The 17,791-nt window shown below is 44.5% G+C and overlaps 1 protein-coding gene across 1 annotated transcript; it reads left to right on the forward strand.

Moving 5' to 3' along the window:
- Window positions 1-11,347: 11,347 nt before the first annotated feature.
- LOC143270707 (uncharacterized) lies at window positions 11,348-17,473 on the forward strand. Its single transcript, XM_076561684.1, has one exon. The coding sequence runs from the start codon at window positions 11,580-11,582 to the stop codon at window positions 17,265-17,267; it is 5,688 nt and encodes a 1,895-aa protein (XP_076417799.1). The 5' UTR covers window positions 11,348-11,579; the 3' UTR covers window positions 17,268-17,473.
- Window positions 17,474-17,791: the final 318 nt, after the last annotated feature.

Below are 17,791 nucleotides of genomic sequence, written 5' to 3' on the forward strand. Positions count from 1 at the left end.
CCCCAAATTAATTAAAAAAACAAAACAAAACAAATAAACAAACAAAAAAATCCACCTCACTCCTCCATCTTTCCAAAACTTCTTCACTCATCCTAGTGGCACTGGGAGCTGCAGTGTGTCATGCAGTATATCCTTTTGTCCAATTAGCCCCACCTGCAAAATGTTCATTGCAATGAGTCATTGGTCTGGTTCAAGGCCTATGGTTTCTGGTACACCATCATCATGGGGCCCTCACTGAAACTCCTCTTGGATATCCTGTTGTTGTTCTGAGACATGGAGATCCTGCGGTTATTGTTCTGCAGGACTAGTCCCTTTGCACACTCCAGCAGGTCATAGATGGAGCATATGTTAGGGTGGGTCCATCCAAGACCCAGGTTGTGGGTCTGGGTGGTAGTTGAGGTGGTCTGTCTGGGCCATTGGGACCAGACCCTCAGGTGAGGGATAGAGCCAGCTCTCCTAGGGCCATGCCATCGGGGCCAGCTCTTTCATACCTGTGGTGAGGGTGGGGCCATCTCTCCCAAGTTCTGGGGTCAGTTTTCCCATGGGGGTGGTGCCAGCTCTCCTGCTGTAGTGTCCAGTGAGGGGTAGGGACAGCTATCCCAGGGACAGGGCTGGCTCAGCACCGCCCTCAGATTTCAACACATATGGTCCCTATAACCCCCCTGTGGTAACACGAGGCATGAACATCAGTCCAGACCCTGGTTGCTGTAGGGCAATAGACCCAGACAGGGTCCTTGGCAGCAGCCCAGGCTCAGATGTCACCATGGCCCCAGGTGGCAGTGCTTGCTAGTCAGATCAGCATGGCCCCAGGTTGTGGCCCAGACCCTTGGCATTGGCATTGCCTTTGATGGTATCATGAGGCACAGATATCAACATAGACCTTCTCTATGGTAGGGCCATTGACCCAGACATGGCCCTCGGCAGCAGCCCTGGTCCAGACAACACCATGGCCCCAGTGACAGCATGGCCTTTGGATACCCACATGGCCACAGGATGCAGCCTAGACCCTGGGCATCCATGTGGCCTTTGGTGGCACCACAGACCACAGACATCACAGACTCCATCATGTCCTCTTTTTTAATAATTACTTATTTACTTAATATTTTAATATACTGAGTCCAATTAGTTGACCATACACACATGGGTATGGGGTCATACACTCAAGCATGAGCAACCTTCCAGTGGCCATACTTGTAAGGAAAGGTAACTCTCCCTCCCCCTGAAATCAACTGCCAATAGCACTTCAGCTGGGGTGGGGTCTTGGCAGTCCATCTCTTCTCCAAGCTGGAAATTTTAACTCTTGATCTTGTATGGGTCTTGTATCAGTAACCATGTCTGCTGTGACTTTATGTATTCAACAACCATGTCATGTCCAAAGGACGGCATTTCACAGCACAGTTCTCCATTTTCTATTTCTTATACTCTTTCTTTCCCCTCTTCTATGGTGTTTTCTGAGCCTTTTCAGGAGGTGTTGATATAGATATCCCATTTGCACCTTAGTATTCCTAGGCACTTATTCTCAGCACTTTGAATGATAATGTGTCTCTTCATTAAACAGTACCATATCAATAAGGAGATTCCCTGACCAAGATTAGGAGCAGCACAAATCTATGGACATAAATGTAAACATTTAGAAGTCAGTTTGATAACATGGTTATTTAGATAAACAGCATCAGTAGATTCTCCCTTAGGTCTTTATGACTTCCCTGGCTATAGATTTTGACCACGTTTATATAGTACCGGTCATGAAATTCCTCCTGTGGAGTAAGCCTCCATTCCAATCAAGAAAACAGTTGGTAAGTCTCATAAACAGTTTTGCCATTATTATACCAGTGGGCACATCTTGCCTGGTAGATAGTATTGCAGCATGCAGGGTTCAGTCCTGGGTAACACCACTTATTATTTTTTTCTCCCCAGCAGCTTTCACAGTACCTTCCAGCATTATGAACGGAGGGAGACTTTCCTGGTCAGTCCAAGATTTACTTCTTTGTGTCCTGTAACCAAAATATGTGTTTTTTTCACCAATATTGTCTTGAAATCTAGTTATGGTTGGCAACCAACAGCAAAAGGAATAACCTGTATTGTTTTGGGAGCCTCTGGATCTTCTCTGAGCAATATCTCATAGGGAAGTAACCTGTGTCTGGTATTGAAATTTTTATTAATAACACATGTCATCTAGGAGTAGCTATGTTCACTAATGTAGGGTAATTCAACTAAAATGCCTTCAAAATACTATTTTCAATTAACTTACAAACTAGTGGGATTTCATAAGGAATCTTCATATTTAAGTCTACTTTGATAGTTTGTATCTTCATAAATTTTTGTTTCCATTTTTACCTAGGTTGTCTAACTTATTAGCATACAGTGTCTTAGTTACTGTTCTATTGTTGTGATGAGACATCATGACTAAGGCAGCTTATGAAAGAAAACATTTAACTGGGGCCTTACTTACAGATTCAGAGGGTTAGTCCATGATCACCATGGTAGGAAGTATGGCAATGGGCAGGCAGGTATGGCACTGGAGCAGTAGCTGAGAGCTCACATCTGATCCAAAAGTAGCAGGCAGAGAGAGAAAGAGAGAGAGGGAGAGAGTTAGAAGCGGGGAGAGAGGTTGTACTGGCTGCTTTTGTGTATCAGCTTGACACAAGCTAGAGTCATCAGAGAGGAAAGAGTCTCAGTTGAGGAAATGTCTATAAAATCCAGCTGTAAGGCATTTTCTCAATTAGTGATCAATGGGGGAGAGCCCAGCCCATGGTGGGTGGTGCCATCCCCGGGCTGCTAGTCCTGGGTTCTGTAAGAAAGGAGGTTGAGCAAGCCATGAGGAGCAAGCCAGCAAGCAGCATCTGTCTATGGCCTCTGCATCAGCTCCTGCCTCCAGGATCCTGACCTGTTTGAGTTCCTGTCCTGACTTCCTTCAATAGTGGATTGTGATGTGCAGCTGTAAGCTGAAATAAACCTTTTTCTCCCCAATTTGCTTTTTGTTTATGGTGTTTCATCACAGCAATAGAAACCCTAAATAAGACAGAGACTGAGCCTAGCAGTTGAATTTTTAAACCTCAAATCCTACCCCAGTGAAACAACTCCTCCAACAAGACCATACCTCTTAATACTTTCTAAACAGTCCACCATTCAGGAGCCAAACATTTAAATACATGTGTTCATGGTAGACATTTTACTCAACCACAATTCACTCCCTGCCTCCTATAGGCTTTTAGCCACATCAAAATACAAAATGCATTTAGTCCAACTTCAAAAGTCCCTATAGTCTTTTATAGTCTCAACATTGTTTAAAAGTTCAAAATCTCTTCTGAGACTCAAGGCAATTGCTTCCTGCTGTTTGGGGGGTGAGACAGTATCTCTGTGAGATCTTGTGAAAATTAAAACAATGGTTATGTCTCATAGGAGCTGGCTGTAATATTCCTAGTCAGTCTCCGAGTTATGGGTAAAGCTTATTTGAAGTTCTAGATAAAAGTGTAGTATGATGGACCATCTCAGCTAGCCATCTTGGAACTGTCCTGAAAAGTTTGCAGTCCAACCAATGCAAATTATCTAAAGCTGATAGTTACTGATTTAGTTTACAAGTAGATACAGTAATCTACCTTATTATCCTATCCTATCTATGTGTTTCATTTGTTTTACCTTGCCTGCCTAAGGTACCTGATTGGTCTAATAAAAAGCTGAATAGCCAATAGCTAGGCAGTAGGGGGATAGACAAGGCTGTCAGACAGAGAGAATAAGTAGTAGGAGGAATCCAGGCTCAACAGAGAATGAGGGAGAAAAGAGAGGGAGACACCAGGGGCCAGCCAGGCAGGCAGCCACCAGCCAGCCAGACATGGAGGAAGCAGGAAAAGTAGGGCATACAGAATGAAAGATAAAAGCCCCAAGGCAAAACATAGATGAAGAGAAACAGGTTAAGTTAACTTATAAGAGCTAGTGGAACAAGCATTAGATAAGGCTGAGCATTCATAACTAATAATAAGTCTCCATGTCATAATTTGGGGGCTGGCAGTCCAAGAAAGCCTGCTACAGAAAGCAGCCACATTCTTTGCTAAAATATCACAAGAATTGTCTCTAGTATTCATCACCTCTGAAACCTCTTGAGGTGGGTCTCCATGGTCCACATTGTTTTCCATAGTATACTGTCTTCCAAGGTCCTACTAGGATGGCCCATTAAGCCCTGATTACAGCATCCAACTCTTACCTAATCCAAAGTCCTAAAGTAAAAAAGAGTAGCATGGTCAGGCCTATTATAGCAATACCCCACGCTCTGTTACCAACTTAGTTACTGTACTATTACTGTGAAAAGACAACATAACCAAGACAGCTTATAAAAGAAAGCATTTAACTAGGGGCTTGCTTACAGTTTCAGAGGGTTAGTCCATAATCATCATGGTGGGGAGCATGGCAGTGGGCAGGAAGGCATGGCACTGGGGCAGTAGCTGAGAATTCATATCTGATCTGAAAGTTGCAGGCAGGAACTTTATATAAGGAACAAATGGAGCTGTTGTAGGGTGAGAGCTATTGGGAAAGCTTTTATGGAACATTTTGTTTGGGTTTAGGATGAAGTAAGTAAACATTCAGTAAATAAAACATTTAAAAGACAAGGAAACAACATAGGTATGAGGATAACAAAGGGGAAAGAGTGATCCAGGAGAGGAGCCAGAGTAGGAGGGAACTAGAAGGAATTTTTGTCTGGTCCCTGTCTCTAGGCTCCATCTCAAACCAGTTAGGATTTATTGATGTGGACAGAAGCAGCATCATTTGTGGAGATGGCACAAATTTCATCACAGTGGTCAGATCTAGTTCTTTTTAATCTTGGAGTACTGTAGAAGTCAAGAAGTTGATCTGGTCCTGAAGGATGTTAAGCTGATATGAACTGGTGAGACAGAGAGGTTAATTGATGCAAAGAAGGCTTCAGTCCAGCTGTTCCAGTTCTGAGTCCTAAAAACAACATCCAGAGTGGCAAGAAAAGTGGTGAGTTGATGGCGCATGGCCTATCAATCTCCTTTTAGAGGTAACCCAAACTATTTTAGAGGTTTGGGGGGCTGATCTCTTGGTAACTGCTTCAAGGCTGACAGAAGGGTAATGAGGGGAACAGCAGATAGAGTGCCTCAGAAGAGGGTCCATCCAAAGGGCCATGAGAAAACTTGACAGTTGGTTGATTCAGAATACCAGTCAAGAGGTAATAACTGTACAACTTTGTGGGGAACATCACAGGAGAAAAACTCTTACATCAAGATTAACATGAATTAAGTGCAATTGTACAACTGGCTGGACCATGTACCAGAGCTCTATAGAAGGATAAGGTGACTGTAATTAGCTGTTTGTTTACATCAGACTCTTGCATAAGGAACAAGTACCTGGAAGCTTTGAAAAAGAAGTCAGTTAAAGTCAGCATCCAAGGAACGAATCTGAACAGAAAGTATCTTAAGTGGTATTCCTTGCTTCCACATATGATAAGCTTTGTATATTTTATTAAAATATTAACAATACCACCTATTATTTAATGAACAAAACCAGAGTATTTTAAGTAAAACAAATTTTTGGTTAGAAACAATTTGATAAGGTGAAATTTTAAAAATTGGGTCCATTACCTTAAATGACCATATCCAGAATTTGAATACATGACTTAATATATATATATTTGTTAGCATCAAATTGTTGTACCTATATTCCAAGACTATATAGTAAATATATTTTATATTGTCAGACTGTATAAAGAGACAATTTAATTCTGAGTTGTATTCCATCCCAAGAAATAATTTCCAATTAAAAAAGTATAGTCTCGGAGACAGTGATGGCCTTGCTTAGAGTAAATGATTCACTTTACAAAGTTTTCTAAAATTAACCCTATTAACAGAGCCTTTAAAAAATTCTCTACAATGTTTTAATTCCATACCCTCAACCAACAGATGAAAGATGAAAGCAGCCAGTCATGTCAAATCTGTAATAAATACTGTAACATGGACTGATTTGACAAAGAAGGCTAAGCCAGCTCTTTACTCCTCCTGCTGATGGACAAATCTCTAGGTTACCACATTCTGACAGCAGTAAGCATGTTTTTAACATCATTTTATAAAAATAAATGGTTGTTTAGAGGCATAATTTGTAAGGCAAGATAGTCAAATTAAATGAACTTTGGCTTCTGGAATTTCTTAGGATGTTTCCCACAAGCACCACTGGCAGAGAAAACCCTTATACTCCTTTTAGGCTTCAAGGTGAGAGCAAAGGCATTGGCCCTGGAGCTCTCAGTCTGCGTAGAGACTAGATTATTTTCTCAAAGCACCACAATTGAGTTCAGGTTGGAGAGAACCTCCTTTATTTAAGTCATCTTCTAATCTAAAGGTTTGAGACATCACTTAATAGAATCATTTGTTGACTCTACAGATATAAAACCAGCTGTCAATGATACCTCTTAGATATTTTGTACAATTTTCCAAAGTTGTGAGTTGGATGACAGAGTGTCTGGCATCCTCCTGTAATAAGGGAACATGGGTAGTTAAGTAATTAGCTTTTACCCTGTAATTAGCTTTTAATAAGAGAAAGAATTGATGCCAGGGTAAAGGGCATGGCCAATTGAACTAGCATGCAGGTCCCATACCAGTCGGGTGAAGGCTTAGCTACAAGGTTCCCCTGTTCACAGCATCCTCTTATGTCACCACAGGAGACATTGAGGGCAGAGTAATGCTATTTGTCTCTCTGTTGTTTGAGACATTTAGGATGTGGGTGTAGACTCTGAGATCCTCCACTGGGTAAGAGAATCTATCTGCGCTGTTGTTGATATGAGGAGTAATTTACCTTTAAGATAAAGAGGATTTTTTTTTCCTGTCTTGGCTTACATGGCTGGAGATGGTCAGGCCTACGCAGCTAGAGGCAGAAGCAGCAGACTTCTGGCAGGTCTTATTTTCTGTGAATCCTTGTCCTGAAAAGTGGCTAGCATGCAGCTTACTATAGTAAAAAGCTTACCCCAGCTTACCCAAGAGAACTTGTGCTCTATCCAAGGGAAATGCTTGAGCTTAGGGGGTTTCCTGCAATGCAAGTATATTGAAATTTAACCCATTTTATTCAAGTATTCAGTCTTTTATAACCAATTTATATACAAGATTTTGAATATTATTTTACATTAAAGTTTAAGTTTACTTCAAACTTTTTTTTTACTTGCTTTGGACTTAATATTGACGACATATACAGAATACAATGCGATGGGATATAAAAATAGCTCTCTCTCTCCACAATGGTGATAAAGTCACATGGCATGCCCTTTCTTTAATCCTAGTAAAGATAGTGTCTGAGTCACATGGCTGCTGAGATGGTGGCAAGCCACATGGTTGTTATGTAATCCAAGGTAAGCATAGGTCATCAGCTAAGATGGCAGCCAGCCACATGGAACTCCAAGGTTAGCCCATCAGGCACACAATCTTTTCCTAAACAATAGTTGAATCCAAGTTACATACATGGTATGTCGTTATAGCAAATTAAAATTATCTATCTATACATATATTTTTAAAATCATACTCAATGAGTTTATAAATCCTAAAATACACAAAGTTTGTTTCAATAAAAGCTCTAAAGATAGTAAACGAAACCAAGGAAAAGGAGGGGCATATTTAGAGTTAAATAAAACAAAAAAATGGAGTATGTGATAAGCAACAACAATCCTTATTGTGAATAGTTTACTTTTTAGCTGTTTTTAAGCACATAGTATCTTTTCCTGTGTTGTCCTGTTTTGCTCTCCTTTTCCCTGTCACAGAGGTTAAGTTGACAGCCTGACCCAGGACAGAGACTTTTGAGGAAACTTGTAAACAAACATGCCTGGGTCTAAAGCAAATGGGCCCAAATCCAACTCCAGATCTGCTTTCTCAGTAGAATAGAACAGCATGAAACAATTTGTTCAGTATTATCTATACCCAAAAGATATTTAACTTCTGTAAGACTGAATCCAGTGATCTATATATCCATAACCAGTTGGTGTGTGTCTGCATATGGGAGCTCACAACCTGAAGTGCTTTTACCTACAAGCAGGATTTTCCAGGTTTGGAGAGGCAGAAACATAAGTAGGCCCAAAACATAAGGCAAAATGGTGTAAGGCAAAAGAGTTCTATGAAGATACAAGTTCAGAGGCCCAGCAGAAAAGGTAGACATTGTAGTTCTAAATGTGGTGATAAAGCAGGGCCTTGAGAAAGGTTTAAGGGAGTTTTATTTGGGATGGGGCTCAACCATGCTGCCATTCCATCTTATGGATTATTTCTAATTCTAGTAACTGGAACATTCTCTACTTTTCTCAGTAAACTTTCTTGCTCAATCGAACCAAAAGCTAATTTGTTTTGTGGTGATTTGAATGAGAATGCTCCCTGTAGGCTCATCTGTTCCAATGCTTGGTTCCTAGTTAGTGGAGCTATCTGAAAAGGATTAGGAAGTTGTGGCCTTGTTCAAAGGCCAATGCAAGGCCAAGTGGATCACAATGTAAGTTCTCAGGCATGTGCCTGACTACCTAGCACCATGTTTCCCACCATTATGAAAGTGGGATAATTGATTTTATATACTGTTTTTCTAGTCTATATTTTATTAATTTCCACTCAAATCTCCATTATTTTATACTTTTTTCTTGTTTCAGGTTTACTTATTTATTTTCCAGTTTCTTGAGAGAAAAGGTCAGGTTATTGAGCTGATACTTTTTAAAAAAAGATTTAAAAATGTGTGTGTGTGTGTGTGTGTGTGTGTGTGTGTGTGTGTGTGTGTGTGTGATCTTTGTATGTATGAGCATGTATATATGGGTTCTTGAAGAGTCCACAGGGCGTCATATCCCTTGAACCTATAGTTACAAATGGTTTTGACTACTGGAGGTGGCTTGTGGGAATCAAACTAGGGTCCTTTGCAAGAACAGCAATGTGGGAACCCACAGTGACTCCAGCTTATGTCTTAATTCCATCTTGACTTAAGGCCAGAGAGTTCAAGCTGGTTTTTGCTCCTCAAGGCCAAATAACAGGATATTTGGCTAAAGGAGTGGTTACTAGATGTTTTGAGAATTCAGGATGTTTATTCTTGTTGGTTTCTTGAATCATGGTAAAGAAGTCTTTTGCCCCCCTTGCTTTGGGTATAAAAAGACTATGAGAAATAAATTTGAGGCTGCTGCAGTATTCACGGAGAGCCCTCCCAATTCTATCTTCTGTCTCTTTCTTTCTTAAGTCTCACTCCCCTATTCAGGTGCTGTTTGACAAGTTGGCTGGTCCCAACACAGCAAGTACAGTAACTGCTGCACCATCTCTCTAGCCCCCGTTTCTTGTTGTTTTTTTCTTTTCTTTTTATTTTTTATTTTTTATTTTTTGGTTTTTTGAGACAGGGTTTCTCTGCGTAGTTTTGCGCCTTTCCTGGAGCTCACTTGGTAGCCCAGGCTGGCCTCGAACTCACAGCGATCCACCTGGCTCTGCCTCCCGAGTGCTGGGATTAAAGGCGTGCGCCACCACCGCCCGGCTGTTTTTTTCTTTTAAATAGGCACTCATCATTTAAAAATTTCCCTAAGCACTAATTTAGTAATGTCTTATAGATATTCCTATATTTTGTCTTCATTTACATTTTTAACTTCCAATGTATTTCCTCTGTAGTTGAACTTTCAATTCTCCTGCTTTAGCTGTTCAGTGGTTGGGATTGTAGGCCTTCTCTACCAGGTGTGTGTTTTCTAACTTCCCTTTTTAATTTCTTCTTTTATACATTTTTATACTATTCAATTTTCACAGATTTTTATTTTCATAATTTCCTTATTATTGATTTCTAACGCCATTCCATTGTGGTTAAAGAGCATACTTGATTCTATACCTTTATTTTCTTTTTCTTCTTGCCAGTGTATGATCTAACATTGAGAATGTTCTACATGCACTTGAGAAACATGTCTATTCTGCTACTCTTGAGTGGATTGTTGTGTAGATGTATTTGTAGGACTATTTGGTTCTTAGTGTTGTTCAAGTTTTTTTTATCTCATTGTTAACTTTTCTCTATTGTTCTGTTACTGAAAGTAGTTATTGAAATCTCCAGCTAGTATTTTTGAATTGTCTAATATATTTCTGTGACTTTTTGCTTCATGTATTTTGTTTTCTGTTCTTAGATGATTACATGTTCATAATTGTGATAGCTCCTGATGGTTAAATCCTTTCATCATTAGAAAGCATTGTTTATCCTGTAATGTTTTGTTTTAAAGTGTGTTTTGTCTGATACATATATTGCCACTTTAGCTTTCTTAGAGTTGCAATTAATATCTTGTATCTTTTGTCATTTTTTAAACTTTCAGTCTATGTGTATATTTTTGAGACACATAGTTTAATACATAAATTTATTATTCTTACATTCTCAGGGTGAATGAAAATGAACTCTTTGTCACACTCAGAAGTGGCCCAATCCTGGAGGCAATGGAGAAAGGGAGGATGGAAAGAGACCTATTCATGGTGATATTTTATTAGTACTGAAATATGATTTTATTTGTATGTTAATAAATAAAATTGCCTGGGGATCAGAGCTAAGAGCAAACCATTTAGCAGAAGTCTGGCAGTGGTGGCACATGCCCTTAATCCAATCACATGGCAGGCAGAATCTCTGTGGGTTCAAGGACACAGCCAAGTGGTGACCTGAACCTTTAATCTCAGTACAAACCACAGAGACCTGGAGGTCTGTATAGAGGGGCAGTGACGAGGAAGTCATTTGGTTGGGTTTAGAACCAATGAGAAGGCAGAACAGAAAGGCAATAAAAAGACAGGACATAGGAAGAAGGTCTCTCTTCCTCTCAGGGAAAGGACAGCAGCAAGTGGTACAACAAGGTGGTCTTAGCTCTTGGCTACTGCTCAATCTCTGGGCTTTTAATTCTTTATTTTGCTCTGTGTTTCTTATTTAATAAGACTGTTTAGAATTACATCTACACATTCTTTTTCAGTGATGAGAGGCTGGAGATGACACGCCTTTCTTTTCTCCCTCTGGGCTGCAGGGACCACAAGTCTAGAGTTTCTCCACACCCTTGCACTCAGGATTGAAGAGTAAGAACCAAGTGATTTAGGCAGAGAGAAAGAGTCAGAGGAAGGAAGTCGCATTGATCAAGAAAGATAAGTAGGGCATGCATGCCTTTAATGTCAGCACTGAGGAGGCAGAAGTTTGGGGGATCTTTGTGAGCTTAAGGACAACCTGGTCTTTTTAAAAAAAGTAAAGAAAAGGAAGGCTCCTCCCCCCACGCGCCATTACTATGACATCAGAGTGGTAGTCCAATCATTTGGCTATGGAACATAGTACAATTTACATAAGACTACTGATTGGTTGACAGGCATAGTCCCGCCCCCAAGATGACGTTTGTGTACAGATAGTTGCCAGAGAAACCTGACTTGGTGCTGGCGGTTGGACAAGCAGCAGGCTCTTCACTGCCGCTCCTCCACAGTCCTTTAAAAGAGCTAAATTTGATTAACAATCAGGAAATTTGATCCTGGTTATAGAACTAATTCAGACTACAGACTTCTGGGCTATGTTCCCAGTCCATTTTTCCAGATAATCCCAGAAAATCTGGGAATTCATTAGTTCTTTGACGATAAAGCAAGAAGATTGCTTCAATGAGTTCCAGAAAGAAAGGACCTCATGTTTGTGACCAGCATTTTGCTGAAGAAGATGATTTCCTGAAGCCGAAGCCAAGCTACAGGCAGGTCGAAAAGGTGAGAAATCTCTCCTCAAGACAGAAATCCACGGAGCTGAGGAGTCTTCAACCAGCTCTTCCAGGAAGACCACGGGGCCGCCCTGCCACAAAAAGTCACTGGAGAAGACCCTCTACAGGTGAAGATGGCCCCACAGGGAGAGGTCGACCTAGGAAGAAAAGCCGCCCTGCAGAGGAGGCTCGCTCAGTCGAATGGGGTAACTCTGTGGAGAGAAGACCCTCTACAGGTGAAGATCGCCCCACAGGGAAAGGTCGACCTAGGAAGAAAAGCCACCCTGCAGAGGAGGCTCCCTCAGTCGAATGGGGTAACTCTGTGGAGAGAAGACCCTCTACAGGTGAAGATCGCCCCACAGGGAAAGGTCGACCTAGGAAGAAAAGCCACCCTGCAGAGGAGGCTCGCTCAGCCGAATGGGGTAACTCTGTGGAGAGAAGACCCTCTACAGGTGAAGATCGCCCCACAGGGAAAGGTCGACCTAAGAAGAAAAGCCGCCCTGCAGAGGAGGCTCGCTCATTCGAATGGGGTAACTCTGTGGAGAGAAGACCCTCTACAGGTGAAGATCGCCCCACAGAGAGAGGTCGACCTAGGAAGAAAAGCCGCCCTGCCAACGAGGCTCGCTCAGTCGAATGGGGTAACTCTGTGGAGAGAAGACCCTCTACAGGTGAAGATCGCCCCACAGGGAAAGGTCGACCTAGGAAGAAAAGCCGCTCTGCAGAGGAGGCTCGCTCAGTCGAATGGGGTAACTCTGTGGAGAGAAGACCCTCTACAGGTGAAGATCGCCCCACAGGGAAAGGTCGACCTAGGAAGAAAAGCCACCCTGCAGAGGAGGCTCGCTCAGCCGAATGGGGTAACTCTGTGGAGAGAAGACCCTCTACAGGTGAAGGTCACCCCACAGGAAGAGGTCGACCTAAGAAGAAAAGCCGCCCTGCAGAGGAGGCTCGCTCATTCGAATGGGGTAACTCTGTGGAGAGAAGACCCTCTACAGGTGAAGATGGCCCCACAGGGAAAGGTCGACCTAGGAAGAAAAGCCACCCTGCAGAGGAGGCTCGCTCAGTTGAATGGGGTAACTTTGTGGAGAGAAGACCCTCTACAGGTGAAGGTCACCCCACAGGGAGAGGTCGACCTAGGAAGAAAAGCCACCCAGCAGAGGAGGCTCGCTCAGTCGAATGGGGTAACTCTGTGGAGAGAAGACCCTCTACAGGTGAAGATCGCCCCACAGGGAAAGGTCGACCTAGGAAGAAAAGCCGCTCTGCAGAGGAGGCTCGCTCAGTCGAATGGGGTAACTCTGTGGAGAGAAGACCCTCTACAGGTGAAGATCGCCCCACAGGGAAAGGTCGACCTAGGAAGAAAAGCCACCCTGCAGAGGAGGCTCCCTCAGTCGATTGGGGTAACTCTGTGGAGAGAAGATCCTCTACAGGTGAAGATCGCCCCACAGGGAAAGGTCGACCTAAGAAGAAAAGCCGCCCTGCAGAGGAGGCTCGCTCATTCGAATGGGGTAACTCTGTGGAGAGAAGACCCTCTACAGGTGAAGATCGCCCCACAGAGAGAGGTCGACCTAAGAAGAAAAGCCGCCCTGCAGAGGAGGCTCGCTCAGCCGAATGGGGTAACTCTGTGGAGAGAAGACCCTCTACAGGTGAAGGTCACCCCACAGGAAGAGGTCGACCTAAGAAGAAAAGCCGCCCTGCAGAGGAGGCTCGCTCAGTCGAATGGGGTAACTCTGTGGAGAGAAGACCCTCTACAGGTGAAGGTCACCCCACAGGAAGAGGTCGACCTAAGAAGAAAAGCTGCCCTGCAGAGGAGGCTCGCTCAGTCGAATGGGGTAACTCTGTGGAGAGAAGACCCTCTACAGGTGAAGATGGCCCCACAGGGAAAGGTCGACCTAGGAAGAAAAGCCACCCTGCAGAGGAGGCTCGCTCAGTTGAATGGGGTAACTTTGTGGAGAGAAGACCCTCTACAGGTGAAGGTCACCCCACAGGAAGAGGTCGAGCTAAGAAGAAAAGCCGCCCTGCAGAGGAGGCTCGCTCAGTCGAATGGGGTAACTCTGTGGAGAGAAGACCCTCTACAGGTGAAGATGGCCCCACAGGGAAAGGTCGACCTAGGAAGAAAAGCCACCCTGCAGAGGAGGCTCGCTCAGTTGAATGGGGTAACTTTGTGGAGAGAAGACCCTCTACAGGTGAAGGTCACCCCACAGGGAGAGGTCGACCTAGGAAGAAAAGCCACCCAGCAGAGGAGGCTCGCTCAGTCGAATGGGGTAACTCTGTGGAGAGAAGACCCTCTACAGGTGAAGATCGCCCCACAGGGAAAGGTCGACCTAGGAAGAAAAGCCGCTCTGCAGAGGAGGCTCGCTCAGTCGAATGGGGTAACTCTGTGGAGAGAAGACCCTCTACAGGTGAAGATCGCCCCACAGGGAAAGGTCGACCTAGGAAGAAAAGCCACCCTGCAGAGGAGGCTCCCTCAGTCGATTGGGGTAACTCTGTGGAGAGAAGACCCTCTACAGGTGAAGATCGCCCCACAGGGAAAGGTCGACCTAAGAAGAAAAGCCGCCCTGCAGAGGAGGCTCGCTCATTCGAATGGGGTAACTCTGTGGAGAGAAGACCCTCTACAGGTGAAGATCGCCCCACAGAGAGAGGTCGACCTAAGAAGAAAAGCCGCCCTGCAGAGGAGGCTCGCTCAGCCGAATGGGGTAACTCTGTGGAGAGAAGACCCTCTACAGGTGAAGGTCACCCCACAGGAAGAGGTCGACCTAAGAAGAAAAGCCGCCCTGCAGAGGAGGCTCGCTCATTCGAATGGGGTAACTCTGTGGAGAGAAGACCCTCTACAGGTGAAGATCGCCCCACAGGGAAAGGTCGACCTAGGAAGAAAAGCCACCCTGCAGAGGAGGCTCGCTCAGTCCAATGGGGTAACTCTGTGGAGAGAAGACCCTCTACAGGTGAAGGTCGCCCCACAGGGAGAGGTGGACCTAGGAAGAAAAGCCGCCCTGCAGAGGAGGCTCGCTCAGTCGAATGGGGTAACTCTGTGGAGAGAAGACCCTCTACAGGTGAAGATCGCCCCACAGGGAAAGGTCGACCTAGGAAGAAAAGCCGCCCTGCAGAGGAGGCTCGCTCATTCGAATGGGGTAACTCTGTGGAGAGAAGACCCTCTACAGGTGAAGATCGCCCCACAGAGAGAGGTCGACCTAGGAAGAAAAGCCGCCCTGCCAACGAGGCTCGCTCAGTCGAATGGGGTAACTCTGTGGAGAGAAGACCCTCTACAGGTGAAGATCGCCTCACAGGGAAAGGTCGACCTAGGAAGAAAAGCCGCTCTGCAGAGGAGGCTCGCTCAGTCGAATGGGGTAACTCTGTGGAGAGAAGACCCTCTACAGGTGAAGATCGCCCCACAGGGAAAGGTCGACCTAGGAAGAAAAGCCACCCTGCAGAGGAGGCTCCCTCAGTCGAATGGGGTAACTCTGTGGAGAGAAGACCTTCTACAGGTGAAGATCGCCCCACAGGGAAAGGTCGACCTAAGAAGAAAAGCCGCCCTGCAGAGGAGGCTCACTCAGTCGAATGGGGTAACTCTGTGGAGAGAAGACCCTCTACAGGTGAAGATCGCCCCACAGGGAAAGGTCGACCTAGGAAGAAAAGCCACCCTGCAGAGGAGGCTCGCTCATTCGAATGGGGTAACTCTGTGGAGAGAAGACCCTCTACAGGTGAAGATCGCCCCACAGAGAGAGGTCGACCTAAGAAGAAAAGCCGCCCTGCAGAGGAGGCTCGCTCATTCGAATGGGGTAACTCTGTGGAGAGAAGACCCTCTACAGGTGAAGATCGCCCCACAGGGAGAGGTCGGCTTAAGAACAAAAGCCGATCTGCATGGGAGGGCTACTCAGTTGAAAGGAGTAACTTGGCTGGGAGTCCCTCTGCAGGTGAAGATCACTCTTCAGGGAGAGATCACCCCATGAAAAGCCACCCTGCAGAGCAGGTTCATTCATCCCAGAATGGTAACTCTGTAAAGAGAGGACCCTCTGCTGGGAAAGATCGCCACACAGGGAGAGGTCAGCTCACTAAAAGCCGCCCTGCAGAGGAGGGTTGCTGGGTGGAAAGGGGTAACTATTCAGAGAGAGGGCCCTCTGCCAGGAATGATTGCTCCACAGGGAGAGGTCACCCCAACATAAGCCACACTACAGAGGAGGATTGCTCAGTGGAAAGGGGTAACTATGCAAAGAAAGAATTATTTGCAAGGAAAGATCGTCCCACAGGGAAAGGTCGCCTCACCAAAAGCCACCCTGTAGAGAATGGTCGCTCAGTGGATAGGGGTAACTATGTAGAGAGGGAACTCTCTGTAGGTGAAGATTACCCCACAGGGAGAGGTCAGCATCAGAAGAAAAACCTCCCTGCAGAGGAAGGTCACTCAGTCCAGAGGGGTAACACAGCAAGGAGAGGACCCTCTGCAGGTGAAGATCGCCTTGCAGGGAGAGTTCGGTCTTCAAAGAAAAGCTGCCCTGCAAAGGAGGATCACTCAGCTCAGAAGGGTGACTCTGCAGAGAGGCTACCCTCTGCAAGGAAAGATCCCCCCGCAGGAAGAGGTCGGCCTCCGAAGAAAAGCCGTCATGCTGAGAAACATCTGTCTGCTGAGAGAAGTTGTCCTCCCAAAAAAAGACGTCCTGCAGAGAAAGGTCTACCCACCAAGAGATTTCGCTCTGTAGAGCAAGTTCACTCAGGGGAGAGAGGTCATCTTTCTAAGAAAAGTCGCCCTGCAGAGAGACAGCTCTCAGCCAAGAAAGGTCCCGTGGAACAGAAGGGTTGCTCCTTCCGGAAAGTTCATTCTGGAGAGAGAGGTCAGTCTTCCCAAAGCAGGTGCACTTTTGAGAAAGGTAACACAGTAGAGAATAGGTACTCTGTGGAGAAAGGTCATCACTCCATGAGGAAAGGATTTCCTATAGAGAAACCCTCTTCAGGTTCCATGCCTAAGGTGCAAGTACAAAAGAACGTGCAGAATACTCAAGAAAGCAGAAGTGGCAATGGTACTAGCAAACCCCAGATCCCTCACCAGAATGTGGCTGGGGCTCTCAGCACCTTTCAACATGAGCAGGCAGTGCAGATGAAAAGGGGAATTATATTGAATGTGCCCAAAGAATTAAAATCATGTCTTGTTGAGGACTGGGACTTGGTAAACAAGCAGAAACAGTTATTCCAACTCCCTGCTAAGAAGAATGTAGACACCATTCTAGCAGAGTATGTCACTTTTGTGAAATCACAAAGAAGGGGTGATAATAGGGAATATTCCGTTGATGAACTTGTGATTGGAATAAGAGAGTATTTCAACAGGATGCTGGGCACCCAGCTGCTCTGCCAGTTTGAAAAACCCCAATATGCTGAAATCCACCTTGCTTATCCTGATGCTCCAATGTCTCAGATTTATGGGGCTCCACACCTCCTGAGATTATTTGTGAAAATTGGGACTGCATTGGTGGGTTCATCCCTTGATAGACCTAGTCTTAGGTTAGTATGCAGCTATCTGCCCGATTTTCTTAAGTACCTAGCGGAGAATTCTACTTCTCTGTTTAGTGCCAGTAATTACAGAGTGGCTTCTGCCGAGTATTGTTGCAAAGCCCTGTGATGGTCTGCTGACCACTCCCTGTTATGACCTGGACCAGTAAACATTTCTGTGTTTGCTGTTTTCATTGTGTAGTTGATATCCTTTAAAATTGTCAAAGTATAACAGGGCTTAATATTTCAGTTTGATTATTGTTGTGAACAGAAATAAAAAATACTAAATGCTTCTTTACCACTATTTCAACAACAAATAAATGTTCACTAAAAGAATTTGTGTTGCTTATTGGACAACATTGCTCTAATGTTGGTGCGTCTATCCACATGAGTTTCTACTAGGTGTTCATATTACATACAATGCCCTTGTTCCTAGTGCCAAAGGTTCAACATAATGGATATACCTCAAATACATGCATACACATAATTAAAAATATAAAATCTTTTAAAATGTAAAAAGATTGGAGATATAGCTAAGGAGGTCCTGGGTTTCAAAAGTGAACAAAAGAGGAAGAGAAGGAGGGATTGAGAAGGAAAAGGAAGAAAGGGTATAAAGAGAAAGGGAGGAGGGGAGCTAGAGAAGGGGAGCAGAAG

This window comes from Peromyscus maniculatus, chromosome X (assembly GCF_049852395.1).
Source record: "Peromyscus maniculatus bairdii isolate BWxNUB_F1_BW_parent chromosome X, HU_Pman_BW_mat_3.1, whole genome shotgun sequence".
NCBI classification, from domain to species: domain Eukaryota; kingdom Metazoa; phylum Chordata; class Mammalia; order Rodentia; family Cricetidae; genus Peromyscus; species Peromyscus maniculatus.